This window comes from Salmo salar, chromosome 01 (genome assembly GCF_965601325.2).
Source record: "Salmo salar chromosome 01, fSalSal1, whole genome shotgun sequence".
In the NCBI taxonomy this organism is placed as follows: domain Eukaryota; kingdom Metazoa; phylum Chordata; class Actinopteri; order Salmoniformes; family Salmonidae; genus Salmo; species Salmo salar.
The window spans coordinates 27,967,662-27,985,700 of record NC_138291.1 but is presented as its reverse complement, the minus strand read 5'-3'; the positions used below and the strand labels follow the sequence as shown (position 1 = coordinate 27,985,700).

The following is an 18,039-nucleotide window of genomic DNA, read 5'->3' as shown; positions in this document are numbered from 1 at the left end:
TAGACCTACAGTACATACATGTAGTTACACTATTACAGTAGACCTACAGTACATATATGTAGTTACACTAGACCTACAGTACATGTAGTTACACTATTACAGTAGACCTACAGTACATGTAGTTACACTATTACAGTAGACATACAGTACATGTAGTTACACTGTTACAGTAGACCTACAGAACATACATGTAGTTACACTGTTACAGTAGACCTACAGTACATACATGTAGTTACACTATTACAGTAGACCTACAGTACATGTAGTTACACTGTTACAGTAGACCTACAGTACATGTAGTTACACTGTTACAGTAGCCCTACAGTACATACATGTAGTTACACTATTACAGTAGATCTACAGTACATACATGTAGTTACACTGTTAAAGTAGACCTACAGTACATGTAGTTAAACTATTACAGTAGACCTACAGTACATACATGTAGTTACACTATTACAGTAGACCTACAGTACATGTAGTTATACTATTACAGTAGACCTACAGTACATACATGTAGTTACACTATTACAGTAGACCTACAGTACATGTAGTTACACTGTTACAGTACACCTACAGTACATACATGTAGTTACACTGTTACAGTAGACCTACAGTACAAACATGTAGTTACAATTTTACAGTAGACCTACATTACATACATGGAGTTACACTATTACAGTAGGCCTACAGTACATACATGTAGTCACACTGTTACAGTAGACCTACAGTACATACATGTAGTTACACTATTACAGTAGACCTACAGTACATGTAGTTACACTGTTACAGTAGACCTACAGTACATACAGGTAGTTACACTGTTACAGTAGACCTACAGTACATGTAGTTACACTGTTACAGTAGACCTACAGTACATACATGTAGTTACACTATTACAGTAGACCTACAGTACATGTAGTTACACTGTTACAGTAGACCTACAGTACATACATGTAGTTACACTATTACAGTAGACCTACAGTACATACATGTAGTTACATTATTACAGTAGACCTACAGTATATACATGTAGTTACACTGTTACAGTAGACCTACAGTACATACATGTAGTTACACTATTACAGTAGACCTACAGTACATACATGTAGTTACACTATTACAGTAGACCTACAGTACATGTAGTTACACTTTTACAGTAGGCCTACAGTACATACATGTAGTTACACTGTTACAGTAGACCTACAGTACATGTAGTTACACTTTTACAGTAGACCTACAGTACATACATGTAGTTACACTATTACAGTAGACCTGCAGTACATACATGTAGTTACACTGTTACAGTAGACCTACAGTACATGTAGTTACACTGTTACAGTAGACCTACAGTACATTTAGTTACACTGTTACAGTAGACCTACAGTACATGTAGTTACTCTATTACAGTAGACCTACAGTACATACATGTAGTTACAATATTACAGTATACCTACAGTACATGTAGTTACACTATTACAGTAGACCTACAGTACATGTAGTTACACTATTACAGTAGACCTACAGTACATGTAGTTAATATATTACAGTAGACCTACAGTACATGTAGTTACACTATTACAGTAGACCTACAGTACATGTAGTTATACTATTACAGTAGACGTACAGTACATACATGTAGTTACACTATTACAGTAGACCTACAGTACATGTAGTTACACTGTTACAGTAGACCTACAGTACATACATGTAGTTACACTGTTACAGTAGACCTACAGTACATAAATGTAGTTACACTGTTACAGTAGACCTACAGTACATACATGTAGTTACACTATTACAGTAGACCTACAGTACATGTAGTTACACTGTTACAGTAGACCTACAGTACATACATGTAGTTACACTATTACAGTAGGTCTACAGTACATACATGTAGTTACACTATTACAGTAGACCTACAGTACATACATGTAGTTACACTGTTACAGTAGACCTACAGTACATACATGTAGTTACACTGTTACAGTAGACCTACAGTACATACATGTAGTTACACTATTACAGTAGACCTACAGTACATGTAGTTACACTGTTACAGTAGACCTACAGTACATACATGTAGTTACACTATTACAGTAGACCTACAGTACATGTAGTTACACTGTTACATTAGACCTACAGTACATACAGTTAGTTACACTATTACAGTAGGTCTACAGTACATACATGTAGTTACACTATTACAGTAGACCTACAGTATATACATGTAGTTACACTGTTACAGTAGACCTACAGTACATACATGTAGTTACACTGTTACAGTAGACCTACAGTACATACATGTAGTTACACTATTACAGTAGACCTACAGTACATACATGTAGTTACACTATTACAGTAGACCTACAGTACATATATGTAGTTACACTAGACCTACAGTACATGTAGTTACACTATTACAGTAGACCTACAGTACATGTAGTTACACTATTACAGTAGACATACAGTACATGTAGTTACACTGTTACAGTAGACCTACAGAACATACATGTAGTTACACTGTTACAGTAGACCTACAGTACATACATGTAGTTACACTATTACAGTAGACCTACAGTACATGTAGTTACACTGTTACAGTAGACCTACAGTACATGTAGTTACAATATTACAGTAGACCTACAGTCCATGTAGTTACACTGTTACAGTAGACCTACAGTACATACATGTAGTTACACTGTTACAGTAGACCTACAGTACATACATGTAGTTACACTTTTACAGTAGACCTACAGTACATACATGTAGTTACACTGTTACAGTAGACCTACAGTACATGTAGTTACACTATTACAGTAGACCTACAGTACATGTAGTTACACTGTTACAATAGACCTACAGTACATACATGTAGTTACACTATTACAGTAGACCTACAGTACATACATGTAGTTACACTGTTAAAGTAGACCTACAGTACATGTAGTTACACTATTACAGTAGACCTACAGTACATGTAGTTATACTATTACAGTAGACCTACAGTACATACATGTAGTTACACTATTACAGTAGACCTACAGTACATGTAGTTACACTGTTACAGTAGACCTACAGTACATACATGTAGTTATACTATTACAGTAGACCTACAGTACATACATGTAGTTACACTGTTACAGTAGACCTACAGTACATACATGTAGTTACAATATTACAGTAGACCTACATTACATACATGGAGTTACACTATTACAGTAGGCCTACAGTACATACATGTAGTCACACTGTTACAGTAGACCTACAGTACATACATGTAGTTACACTATTACAGTAGACCTACAGTACATGTAGTTACACTGTTACAGTAGACCTACAGTACATGTAGTTACACTGTTACAGTAGACCTACAGTACATACATGTAGTTACACTATTACAGTAGACCTACAGTACATGTAGTTACACTGTTACAGTAGACCTACAGTACATACATGTAGTTACACTATTACAGTAGACCTACAGTACATACATGTAGTTACACTATTACAGTAGACCTACAGTATATACATGTAGTTACACTGTTACAGTAGACCTACAGTACATACATGTAGTTACACTGTTACAGTAGACCTACAGTACATACATGTAGTTACACTATTACAGTAGACCTACAGTACATGTAGTTACACTATTACTGTAGACCTACAGTACATGTAGTTACACTATTACAGTAGACCTACAGTACATGTAGTTAAAATATTACAGTAGACCTACAGTACATACATGTAGTTACAACATTACAGTAGACCTACAGTATATACATGTAGTTACACTGTTACAGTAGACCTACAGTACATACATGTAGTTACACTATTACAGTAGACCTACAGTACATGTAGTTACACTATTACAGTAGACCTACAGTACATGTAGTTATACTATTACAGTAGACGTACAGTACATACATGTAGTTACACTATTACAGTAGACCTACAGTACATGTAGTTACACTGTTACAGTAGACCTACAGTACATACATGTAGTTACACTGTTACAGTAGACCTACAGTACATACATGTAGTTACACTGTTACAGTAGACCTACAGTACATACATGTAGTTACACTATTACAGTAGACCTACAGTACATGTAGTTACACTGTTACAGTAGACCTACAGTACATACATGTAGTTACACTATTACAGTAAGCCTACAGTACATACATGTAGTTACACTATTACAGTAGACCTACAGTACATACATGTAGTTACACTGTTACAGTAGACCTACAGTACATGTAGTTACACTATTACAGTAGCCCTACAGTACATACATGTAGTTACACTATTACAGTAGATCTACAGTACATACATGTAGTTACACTGTTAAAGTAGACCTACAGTACATGTAGTTAAACTATTACAGTAGACCTACAGTACATACATGTAGTTACACTATTACAGTAGACCTACAGTACATGTAGTTACACTATTACTGTAGACCTACAGTACATGTAGTTACACTATTACAGTAGACCTACAGTACATGTAGTTAAAATATTACAGTAGACCTACAGTACATACATGTAGTTACAACATTACAGTAGACCTACAGTATGTACATGTAGTTACACTGTTACAGTAGACCTACAGTACATACATGTAGTTACACTATTACAGTAGACCTACAGTACATGTAGTTACACTATTACAGTAGACCTACAGTACATGTAGTTATACTATTACAGTAGACGTACAGTACATACATGTAGTTACACTATTACAGTAGACCTACAGTACATGTAGTTACACTGTTACAGTAGACCTACAGTACATACATGTAGTTACACTGTTACAGTAGACCTACAGTACATACATGTAGTTACACTATTACAGTAGACCTACAGTACATACATGTAGTTACACTATTACAGTAGACCTACAGTACATATATGTAGTTACACTAGACCTACAGTACATGTAGTTACACTATTACAGTAGACCTACAGTACATGTAGTTACACTATTACAGTAGACATACAGTACATGTAGTTACACTGTTACAGTAGACCTACAGAACATACATGTAGTTACACTGTTACAGTAGACCTACAGTACATACATGTAGTTACACTATTACAGTAGACCTACAGTACATGTAGTTACACTGTTACAGTAGACCTACAGTACATGTAGTTACAATATTACAGTAGACCTACAGTCCATGTAGTTACACTGTTACAGTAGACCTACAGTACATACATGTAGTTACACTGTTACAGTAGACCTACAGTACATACATGTAGTTACACTTTTACAGTAGACCTACAGTACATACATGTAGTTACACTGTTACAGTAGACCTACAGTACATGTAGTTACACTATTACAGTAGACCTACAGTACATGTAGTTACACTGTTACAATAGACCTACAGTACATACATGTAGTTACACTATTACAGTAGACCTACAGTACATACATGTAGTTACACTGTTAAAGTAGACCTACAGTACATGTAGTTACACTATTACAGTAGACCTACAGTACATGTAGTTATACTATTACAGTAGACCTACAGTACATACATGTAGTTACACTATTACAGTAGACCTACAGTACATGTAGTTACACTGTTACAGTAGACCTACAGTACATACATGTAGTTATACTATTACAGTAGACCTACAGTACATACATGTAGTTACACTGTTACAGTAGACCTACAGTACATACATGTAGTTACAATATTACAGTAGACCTACATTACATACATGGAGTTACACTATTACAGTAGGCCTACAGTACATACATGTAGTCACACTGTTACAGTAGACCTACAGTACATACATGTAGTTACACTATTACAGTAGACCTACAGTACATGTAGTTACACTGTTACAGTAGACCTACAGTACATGTAGTTACACTGTTACAGTAGACCTACAGTACATACATGTAGTTACACTATTACAGTAGACCTACAGTACATGTAGTTACACTGTTACAGTAGACCTACAGTACATACATGTAGTTACACTATTACAGTAGACCTACAGTACATACATGTAGTTACACTATTACAGTAGACCTACAGTATATACATGTAGTTACACTGTTACAGTAGACCTACAGTACATACATGTAGTTACACTGTTACAGTAGACCTACAGTACATACATGTAGTTACACTATTACAGTAGACCTACAGTACATGTAGTTACACTATTACTGTAGACCTACAGTACATGTAGTTACACTATTACAGTAGACCTACAGTACATGTAGTTAAAATATTACAGTAGACCTACAGTACATACATGTAGTTACAACATTACAGTAGACCTACAGTATATACATGTAGTTACACTGTTACAGTAGACCTACAGTACATACATGTAGTTACACTATTACAGTAGACCTACAGTACATGTAGTTACACTATTACAGTAGACCTACAGTACATGTAGTTATACTATTACAGTAGACGTACAGTACATACATGTAGTTACACTATTACAGTAGACCTACAGTACATGTAGTTACACTGTTACAGTAGACCTACAGTACATACATGTAGTTACACTGTTACAGTAGACCTACAGTACATACATGTAGTTACACTGTTACAGTAGACCTACAGTACATACATGTAGTTACACTATTACAGTAGACCTACAGTACATGTAGTTACACTGTTACAGTAGACCTACAGTACATACATGTAGTTACACTATTACAGTAAGCCTACAGTACATACATGTAGTTACACTATTACAGTAGACCTACAGTACATACATGTAGTTACACTGTTACAGTAGACCTACAGTACATGTAGTTACACTATTACAGTAGCCCTACAGTACATACATGTAGTTACACTATTACAGTAGATCTACAGTACATACATGTAGTTACACTGTTAAAGTAGACCTACAGTACATGTAGTTAAACTATTACAGTAGACCTACAGTACATACATGTAGTTACACTATTACAGTAGACCTACAGTACATGTAGTTACACTATTACTGTAGACCTACAGTACATGTAGTTACACTATTACAGTAGACCTACAGTACATGTAGTTAAAATATTACAGTAGACCTACAGTACATACATGTAGTTACAACATTACAGTAGACCTACAGTATGTACATGTAGTTACAATATTACAGTAGACCTACATTACATACATGGAGTTACACTATTACAGTAGGCCTACAGTACATACATGTAGTCACAATGTTACAGTAGACCTACAGTACATACATGTAGTTACACTATTACAGTAGACCTACAGTACATGTAGTTAAACTATTACAGTAGACCTACAGTACATGTAGTTACACTGTTACAGTAGACCTACAGTACATACATGTAGTTACACTGTTACAGTAGACCTACAGTACATACATGTAGTTACACTGTTACAGTAGACCTACAGTACATACATGTAGTTACACTATTACAGTAGACCTACAGTACATGTAGTTACACTGTTACAGTAGACCTACAGTACATACATGTAGTTACACTATTACAGTAGGCCTACAGTACATACATGTAGTTACACTATTACAGTAGACCTACAGTACATACATGTAGTTACACTGTTACAGTAGACCTACAGTACATGTAGTTACACTGTTACAGTAGCCCTACAGTACATACATGTAGTTACACTATTACAGTAGATCTACAGTACATACATGTAGTTACACTGTTAAAGTAGACCTACAGTACATGTAGTTAAACTATTACAGTAGACCTACAGTACATACATGTAGTTACACTATTACAGTAGACCTACAGTACATGTAGTTATACTATTACAGTAGACCTACAGTACATACATGTAGTTACACTATTACAGTAGACCTACAGTACATGTAGTTACACTGTTACAGTACACCTACAGTACATACATGTAGTTACACTGTTACAGTAGACCTACAGTACAAACATGTAGTTACAATATTACAGTAGACCTACATTACATACATGGAGTTACACTATTACAGTAGGCCTACAGTACATACATGTAGTCACACTGTTACAGTAGACCTACAGTACATACATGTAGTTACACTATTACAGTAGACCTACAGTACATGTAGTTACACTGTTACAGTAGACCTACAGTACATACAGGTAGTTACACTGTTACAGTAGACCTACAGTACATGTAGTTACACTGTTACAGTAGACCTACAGTACATACATGTAGTTACACTATTACAGTAGACCTACAGTACATGTAGTTACACTGTTACAGTAGACCTACAGTACATACATGTAGTTACACTATTACAGTAGACCTACAGTACATACATGTAGTTACATTATTACAGTAGACCTACAGTATATACATGTAGTTACACTGTTACAGTAGACCTACAGTACATACATGTAGTTACACTATTACAGTAGACCTACAGTACATACATGTAGTTACACTATTACAGTAGACCTACAGTACATGTAGTTACACTTTTACAGTAGGCCTACAGTACATACATGTAGTTACACTGTTACAGTAGACCTACAGTACATGTAGTTACACTTTTACAGTAGACCTACAGTACATACATGTAGTTACACTATTACAGTAGACCTGCAGTACATACATGTAGTTACACTGTTACAGTAGACCTACAGTACATGTAGTTACACTGTTACAGTAGACCTACAGTACATGTAGTTACACTGTTACAGTAGACCTACAGTACATGTAGTTACTCTATTACAGTAGACCTACAGTACATACATGTAGTTACAATATTACAGTATACCTACAGTACATGTAGTTACACTATTACAGTAGACCTACAGTACATGTAGTTACACTATTACAGTAGACCTACAGTACATGTAGTTAATATATTACAGTAGACCTACAGTACATGTAGTTACACTATTACAGTAGACCTACAGTACATGTAGTTATACTATTACAGTAGACGTACAGTACATACATGTAGTTACACTATTACAGTAGACCTACAGTACATGTAGTTACACTGTTACAGTAGACCTACAGTACATACATGTAGTTACACTGTTACAGTAGACCTACAGTACATACATGTAGTTACACTGTTACAGTAGACCTACAGTACATACATGTAGTTACACTATTACAGTAGACCTACAGTACATGTAGTTACACTGTTACAGTAGACCTACAGTACATACATGTAGTTACACTATTACAGTAGGTCTACAGTACATACATGTAGTTACACTATTACAGTAGACCTACAGTACATACATGTAGTTACACTGTTACAGTAGACCTACAGTACATACATGTAGTTACACTGTTACAGTAGACCTACAGTACATACATGTAGTTACACTATTACAGTAGACCTACAGTACATGTAGTTACACTGTTACAGTAGACCTACAGTACATACATGTAGTTACACTATTACAGTAGACCTACAGTACATGTAGTTACACTGTTACAGTAGACCTACAGTACATACATTTAGTTACACTATTACAGTAGGTCTACAGTACATACATGTAGTTACACTATTACAGTAGACCTACAGTATATACATGTAGTTACACTGTTACAGTAGACCTACAGTACATACATGTAGTTACAATATTACAGTAGACCTACATTACATACATGGAGTTACACTATTACAGTAGGCCTACAGTACATACATGTAGTCACACTCTTACAGTAGACCTACAGTACATACATGTAGTTACACTATTACAGTAGACCTACAGTACATACATGTAGTTACACTATTACAGTAGACCTACAGTACATGTAGTTACACTTTTACAGTAGGCCTACAGTACATACATGTAGTTACACTGTTACAGTAGACCTACAGTACATGTAGTTAAACTATTACAGTAGACCTACAGTACATACATGTAGTTACACTGTTACAGTAGACCTACAGTACATATATGTAGTTACACTGTTACAGTAGACCTACAGTACATACATGTAGTTACACTATTACAGTAGACCTACAGTACATGTAGTTACACTGTTACAGTAGACCTACAGTACATACATGTAGTTACACTATTACAGTAGACCTACAGTACATGTAGTTACACTGTTACAGTAGACCTACAGTACATACATTTAGTTACACTATTACAGTAGGTCTACAGTACATACATGTAGTTACACTATTACAGTAGACCTACAGTATATACATGTAGTTACACTGTTACAGTAGACCTACAGTACATACATGTAGTTACAATATTACAGTAGACCTACATTACATACATGGAGTTACACTATTACAGTAGGCCTACAGTACATACATGTAGTCACACTGTTACAGTAGACCTACAGTACATACATGTAGTTACACTATTACAGTAGACCTACAGTACATACATGTAGTTACACTATTACAGTAGACCTACAGTACATGTAGTTACACTTTTACAGTAGGCCTACAGTACCTACATGTAGTTACACTGTTACAGTAGACCTACAGTACATGTAGTTAAACTATTACAGTAGACCTACAGTACATACATGTAGTTACACTGTTACAGTAGACCTACAGTACATATATGTAGTTACACTGTTACAGTAGACCTACAGTACATGTAGTTACAATATTACAGTAGACCTACAGTACATACATGTAGTTACAACATTACAGTAGACCTACAGTACATGTAGTTACACTATTACAGTAGACCTACAGTACATGTAGTTACACTATTACAGTAGACATACAGTACATGTAGTTACACTGTTACAGTAGACCTACAGAACATACATGTAGTTACACTGTTACAGTAGACCTACAGTACATACATGTAGTTACACTATTACAGTAGACCTACAGTACATGTAGTTACACTGTTACAGTAGACCTACAGTACATGTAGTTACAATATTACAGTAGACCTACAGTCCATGTAGTTACACTGTTACAGTAGACCTACAGTACATACATGTAGTTACACTGTTACAGTAGACCTACAGTACATACATGTAGTTACACTGTTACAGTAGACCTACAGTACATACATGTAGTTACACTTTTACAGTAGACCTACAGTACATACATGTAGTTACACTGTTACAGTAGACCTACAGTACATGTAGTTACACTATTACAGTAGGCCTACAGTACATACATGTAGTTACACTATTACTGTAGACCTACAGTACATGTAGTTACACTATTACTGTAGACATACAGTACATGTAGTTACACTATTACAGTAGACCTACAGAACATACATGTAGTTACACTATTACAGTAGACCTACAGTACATACATGTAGTTACACTGTTACAGTAGGCCTACAGTACATGTAGTTACACTGTTACAGTAGGCCTACAGTACATGTAGTTACACTATTACAGTAGGCCTACAGTACATACATGTAGTTACACTATTACAGTAGACCTACAGAACATACATGTAGTTACACTGTTACAGTAGACCTACAGAACATACATGTAGTTACACTATTACAGTAGACCTACAGAACATACATGTAGTTACACTGTTACAGTAGACCTACAGAACATACATGTAGTTACACTGTTACAGTAGACCTACAGAACATACATGTAGTTACACTAGTTCAATTGGAGTTTATATCACTTGTTTTGTTTGATCAATCATCAGTCCAAATATGGTTTCCAGCAAGCTAAAGCATTAACATTCCAGTGATTATTTAATCAAATGTACAATAGTGTTTACTTTCATTGCACTCATGTGTTGTTCCACGTGTCTGTGAGAGAAGAGGGAGGAAATGAATGAAAATGTGAAGGAAGTATTATTTCTTTATTGAAGCTAGTTTACACCATCCAATTCCCTGATGGAGTGTTTATAAGAAAACAATCTATTCCGGAGCTGTCTTTTGGAACCGTGAGGTGTTTAATATGTATTCATTCACTGGGGGTTGGCTGCTGTTCATTCCATTGTGTGCTGCAGGAGACTGCTGCATTATATGGATTTTCAGTCTCATTGGTCAAAGGCCATACGAAAATCAAACCAAGGCCACCTGGCAAAAAAAAATACATTAAGTTTGTGTTTTTCTTTACGTTCTATTGTTTATCTTGTCGCAGTGTGAATTATGCTGGTAACGTGTCTAATAGCTGACTACACTGTTAGATCACTAGTACATACCCAGCCATGTTTTACTTTAGCAAAAATACAATTGAGATATGTGCTTTTTTGGAATTCCTGCTGTGTTCATCAGCCTCGTTCAGCTCTCATTGCATCGGAATTGTGCACTGTATTCTGCAAAGTTTTGATGTGTTACTATTTACAGAACTATTTTACATTTCATTAAATCAAGCACTGGTTTGTGTTGTCATTGTATCTCTGAAGGTGTTAAAATGACTCATGTTGAAGAGCCCCCTCTCACTGACCGTTTCTTTCCCTCTCCTCTCCAGACTCCATGCATATAGAGGACGTGGAGGCGGTGCAGAAGCTCCAGGATGCGCTCCATGAGGCCCTGCAGGACTATGAGAGCAGCCAGCATCAGGAGGACCCCCGGCGGGCAGGCAAGCTGCTCATGACCCTGCCCCTGCTGCGTCAGACCGCCACCAAGGCCGTGCAGCACTTTTACAGCATCAAGGTGCAGGGCAAGGTGCCCATGCACAAACTCTTCCTGGAGATGCTGGAGGCCAAGGTCTGATGGAGGAGCAGGTGATGCAGACAGAAGGACATGGACAGAGGGGACTCAGGACAGGAGAGGAACACCCTGCTGACTGTGACAGGAGACAGACTGACCTCTCTTGCGCTCTCGCCCCCTCGAACCCAAGACATTTAAAAAAATAATTAAAATAAAGAAGAACAAATGCAAAACTTGGTTAAAAATATAAATATAAAATGATGCAGATTAATTTAAAATATATAAGAAATACTATGTACAGTAATAATTTTGTTTTGTTTATGGTCTGTGGTCATACTGTATGTGAAGGATCTCCCCCTCTCTCTATATCTTTAATTGCAGGCTCTTAATTAACATGGTTTTATTTCTAGTCAGAATCTGCAGTTGAGGTCTCCATATGTGTTCTGATGACAACACACGTCAACCACTATGACTCACTTGTTAGACAGTTGTTTCACCTCCTGGACTTGACCAGGACATGTATATATTTATTAATAATGATTGACTGAGTGTACAGTTATGTCTGGTGAAGCCAACGGCCATTTTCTCTCTTTCTCCTTCTTTGGAAAAAAATGAAAAGAAAGAAAGAACAGAAAGTGTTACCTAAATGTGAGCTCTACTGATCTAAATGTCCTTGAATATACCTCTTCAGAGCAGTGAGCTGTGTGATGTCGATTGGTCTCAGACAGGAAGAAGATAAACTGGTCACATGACATGTTTAACCAAACTAGCGTAGCCAGGTAGTCAGTCGTCTTATTCTGTAGTAACTCAGCAATAAAGGGAGCCGTGCCGTGGACAAGTCATGTTAAACCTCCTATATCATCTGCTTCACTACGCTGCTGTCTCTGTCTGTCTGTCTGTCTCTGTCTGTCTGTCTGTCTGTCTGTCTGTCTGTCTGTCTGTCTGTCTGTCTGTCTGTCTGTCTGTCTGTCTGTCTGTCTGTCTGTCTGTCTGTCTGTCTGTCTGTCGCTAGAAGACCATGCCCTCCCATGTGTGTGTGAGTGTGTGTCCTGGCAATGGATGCACCACTCGCCTGTTGCACTGTAGTGTTTCTCCTCTGTAAACCCCACATTTGGTGATTGTGCAAGCCGATGGAAATTGCCTCTTGGCAACTGAGCAAATGACCTGATTTGGGCATGGTGAAACATGATGAGTGGGTTTGGGGCGGGGGTATCAAAGGATTTCTGCCGACTGGCAGAAGTCCAGAAGATTCCATGTTCAAACAATCAGAGGCCCATGTGTCAAATGCTCTATTTTGGGTCCTTTAAGACCGTGGCAGAGTCCTCCCACACACAGGGAGCAAAGTGTCCAGCATCTGCTAACAGCATTTTAAAAGCTGCCTGTCTTTTTATAGCTGGGACTGTCTTTATGGAGCTACAGCCAAACTGAGGTGAATGGCAGGTGCAGTGCAGTGATGTGTTGGTAGCTAGCGTTTCACGCTGACTGGGGGTATTTTTAACAAAGAAGGAGGTTATTGCCATAGCTGCCTGCCTGCTCTCTACTGTGCAGCTCTGCCTCCCTCCAGGAGTACAGTAGACACGTGGAACGCTGCTTGACCCCATGTTGACACAGTAGCTGTGGTGTAACACCTCTCAACAGACCAGGAGACAGACAGGCATCCTTAAAGACAGCAAATCACTCCCCAAGGTGCTCCTCTTGTGAGAAGCCATGCAGGCTACAAAGTGTCAGCATGTTTCAAAGGGTAGCACCAGTCCCATGGTGTGTCTGTACAAGGTGTGATCTCTGTGGGAAAGTGACGAGAGGGCCTCCATGCTCCCAGTGTGTAGGTAGGTCGACCTCCATGGTGCATGCTGGGACCTGTAGTTCAGTACTGTAGACTCATGCTGTTCTTGTTCTGCATGGGAGAGAATGTGATGGGAGGGGGATGATAATACTACTGACGTGATTAATGTGATGCGATACATGTTGGTGCTGTCACAATACGAAACTGTGATCAAAGGAATCCCTGACATTGGAAACGGGATGGTTGCTACTCTGCTTGTGATATCATTGACCAGTGTTAATCCTGCAGCACCCTATTTTACTGCAGCCTGATTGGTCACTTAATGGAGGATGACTACACACCCCAACACCTAATAATCCCAACTTGAACTAGCCGCTGTCTACTTAACAGGCTCCACTTTAGAGGGTGACCATGTAACTTGAACTATTTTACTGTTGTGCAATACAACGGGGACCAATTCTGACTGAAACCATGCTGTAAGCATGCTTTTACCAAGATTTTGGACAATTGGATTAATATTTCAATATTATTAAAAATTATTCTTATCAAAAATAAATATCAGAACTATATTTTCTTTGCTCTGCTGTAAAATACAAGTGTTTGTATGGACAAGTACAGATGAAACAGATCAGACAGTTTAGCAGAAAAACTTTACAACAAGCTTTTTGTAGTGATCCAAAATTCACACCGAACACGATGCAACGTAAACTCCAGGCACCTCCCTTCAATGCTTTCATTTGTATTTAGGCTCCTCTAGAATGCAAAATAACAAGTCTTACATTCAAACTGGGTCTATACAGTGTAATGTGTATATATATATATATATACAGTATATCAATGCGAATGGTTACTGGACAGTATACAGTAGGTTGCCGAGTTACAGCAGTTCAAAATAAAGTACAGCATGCAGCATCCTGCTGACTACTACCTCATCACTATTGTCGATACTTTCGATTTCAAGACGTATTCTTCATCAGTATCATCATCATCACCATCATGACTGTATTGAAATATACATGAGCCGTCCACGTTTCTATCAAAGATTTATTGTCTAGAAATGCCCCTGCCAAGATACTCTATATATACAAAAGTATGTGGACACCCCTTCAAATTAGTGGATTCCGTTTTTTCAGCCACACCCATTGCTGACAGGTGTATAACATCGAGCACACAGCCATGCAATCTCAATAAACAAACATTGGCAGTAGAATAGCCTTACTGAAAAGCTCAGTGACTTTCAACGTGGCACCGTTATTGGATGCCACCTTTCCAACAAGTCAGTTCGTCAAATTTCTGCCCTGCTAGAGCTGCCCCAGTCAAATGTAAGTGCTGTTATTGTGAAGTGGAAACATCTAGGAGCAACAACGGCTCAGCCGCAAAATGGTAGGCCACACAAGCTCACAGAACGGGACCGCCAAGTGCTGAAGCACATCAAATCACTACCAAGTTCCAAACTACCTCTGGAAGCAAGTCAGCACAAGAACTGTTCGTCAGGAGCTTCATGAAATGGGTTTCCATGGCTGAGCAGTCGCACACAAGCCTAAAATTACCATGCGCAATGCCAAGCGTTGGCTGGACTGGTGTAAAGCTCGCCACCATTGGACTCTGGAGCGGTGTAAACACGTTCTCTGGAGTGATGAATCACGCCTCACCATCTGGCAGTCCAATGGACGATTCTGGGTTTGGCAGATGCCAGGAGAACTACCTGCCCCAATGCATAATGGTCTGGGGCTGTTTTTCATGGTTCGGGCTACAGTAGGCCCCTTAGTTCCAGTGAAGGGAAAGCCTAACGCTACAGCATATAATTAAATTGTAGACAATCCTGTGCTTCTAAATTTGTTTGGAGTAGGCCCTTCATGTTTTAGCATGCCAATGCCCCCGTGCACAAAGCAAGGTCCATACAGAAATGGTTTGTTGAGATCGGTATCTAAGAACTTGACTGGCCTGCACAGAACCCTGACCTCAACCCCACCGATCATCTTTGGGATGAATTGGAATGCCGACTGCGAGCCAAGTCTAATCGCCCAACATCAGTGCCCGACCTTACTAATGCTCTTGTGGCTGAATGGAAGCAAGTCCCCACAGCAATGTTCCAACATCTAGTGGAAAGCCTTCCCAGAAAAGTGGAGGCTGTTATAGCAGCAAAGGGGGACCAACTCCACATTAATGCCCATGATATTGGAATGAGATGTTCGACGAGCAGGTGTCCACATACTTTTGGTCATGTAGTGTATTTGTAATTATAGTCACCAGTAGTCTCTTACCATCCATATATCTGTTTGTAAAGGTAAAGCATGCTTAAAGTTGACTTCATGATTTGGCTATCAGTGGGCGAGACCCATTTTGGCTATGAAGCGGGTACATGTTTTTATTAACATCAATGTGTCAGAATTGGTCCCTTGATGATAAACTTGCATTAAGGAACAGGTACTTTAAATTATTTCCTGTTCCTACAGTATAAATATTAATGGTGTGAATTATATAATTTGGCAACAGTGTACATTGATATCTCTGATTGTTGAATCACCAATATCTGTGTCACCTTTATGTTTTGATTTCCTAAAAGGTAAAGGAAGAAATAATTAAATAACTCCCAGAAGTCTGTGATTCATTTATTATCCCACTACACCAGGGACCATCAACTAGTTTCACCCACGGACTGATATTTTCTGGAGTGGATGGTCGGGGGGCCGGAACATAATTACAAATCATTTGTAGACTGCAAATTGACCGCAAGAAGCCAAAACAGATCATGTTTGACGAAAAAAGAATCATTTCAAACCTTGCTTACATTTGCATACAATCACGTCTCTATTAGGTGTGGGAATACCTGGGAACAGATTTCTTAAATTAAAGTCATTTGGAGCTTATTTCCTGGTGTCTTTAGTCTTTTTTGTCCAACAATGAAAAGGTGTTGTTATTTTTATTTTAAAAAATTGCTCAAAAAACTTGGGGAGTCAAATAAAACCACCCGCGGGCCGCCAGCTGGGGAAGCCTGCACTACACTATTGATGATGTTGTGATGCATTTAAATGTACATTTAAAATATCCCAAACAAACCTGACCTCTTTCAGCACAGTACATACTCGTGTAAGGATATGTCAATCATAGTGCATTTATAAAGTCACATTTGTGATGACGAGGGCACATTTTTAGTAATAATATCATTAGACTCAAAAAGAGGATCAGACAGAATACATAAACTCAGCAAAAAAAGAAACGTCCCTTTTTCAGGACCCTGTCTTTCAAAGAGAATTCGTAAAAATCCAAATACAGGTCTTCATTGTAAAGAGTTTAAATGCTGTTTCCCATGCTTGTTCAATGAACCATAAACAATTAATGAACATGCACCTGTGGAACGGTCGTTAAGACACTAACAGCTTACAAATGGTAGGCATTTAAGGTCACAGTTATGAAAACTTAGGACACTAAAGAGGCCTTTCTACTGACTCTGAAGAACACCAAAATAAAGATGCCCAGGGTCCCTGTTCATCTGCGTGAATGTGCCTTAGACATGCTGCAAGGAGGCATGAGGACTGCAGATGTGGCCAGGGCAATATATTGCAATGTCCGTGCTGTGAGACGCCTAAGACAACGCTACAGGGAGACAGGACGGACAGATGATCGTCCTCGCAGTGGCAGACCACATGTAACAACACCTGCACAGGATTGGCACATCCAAACATCAC

The 18,039-nt window shown here is 38.0% G+C and overlaps 1 protein-coding gene across 3 annotated transcripts in view; it reads left to right on the top strand.

Moving 5' to 3' along the window:
• Positions 1–17,220, top strand: part of LOC106590180 (estrogen-related receptor beta) — an 84,989-nt gene extending 67,769 nt beyond the window's left edge. For all 3 annotated transcript variants that reach the window (XM_082973134.1, XM_082973127.1, XM_082973124.1), the window contains one exon: positions 12,386–17,220. In XM_082973134.1, coding sequence (XP_082829260.1) covers positions 12,386–12,630 — 245 coding nt within the window. In that variant the 3' untranslated portion in view covers positions 12,631–17,220. The remainder of the gene's footprint in view (positions 1–12,385) is intronic.
• Positions 17,221–18,039: the final 819 nt, after the last annotated feature.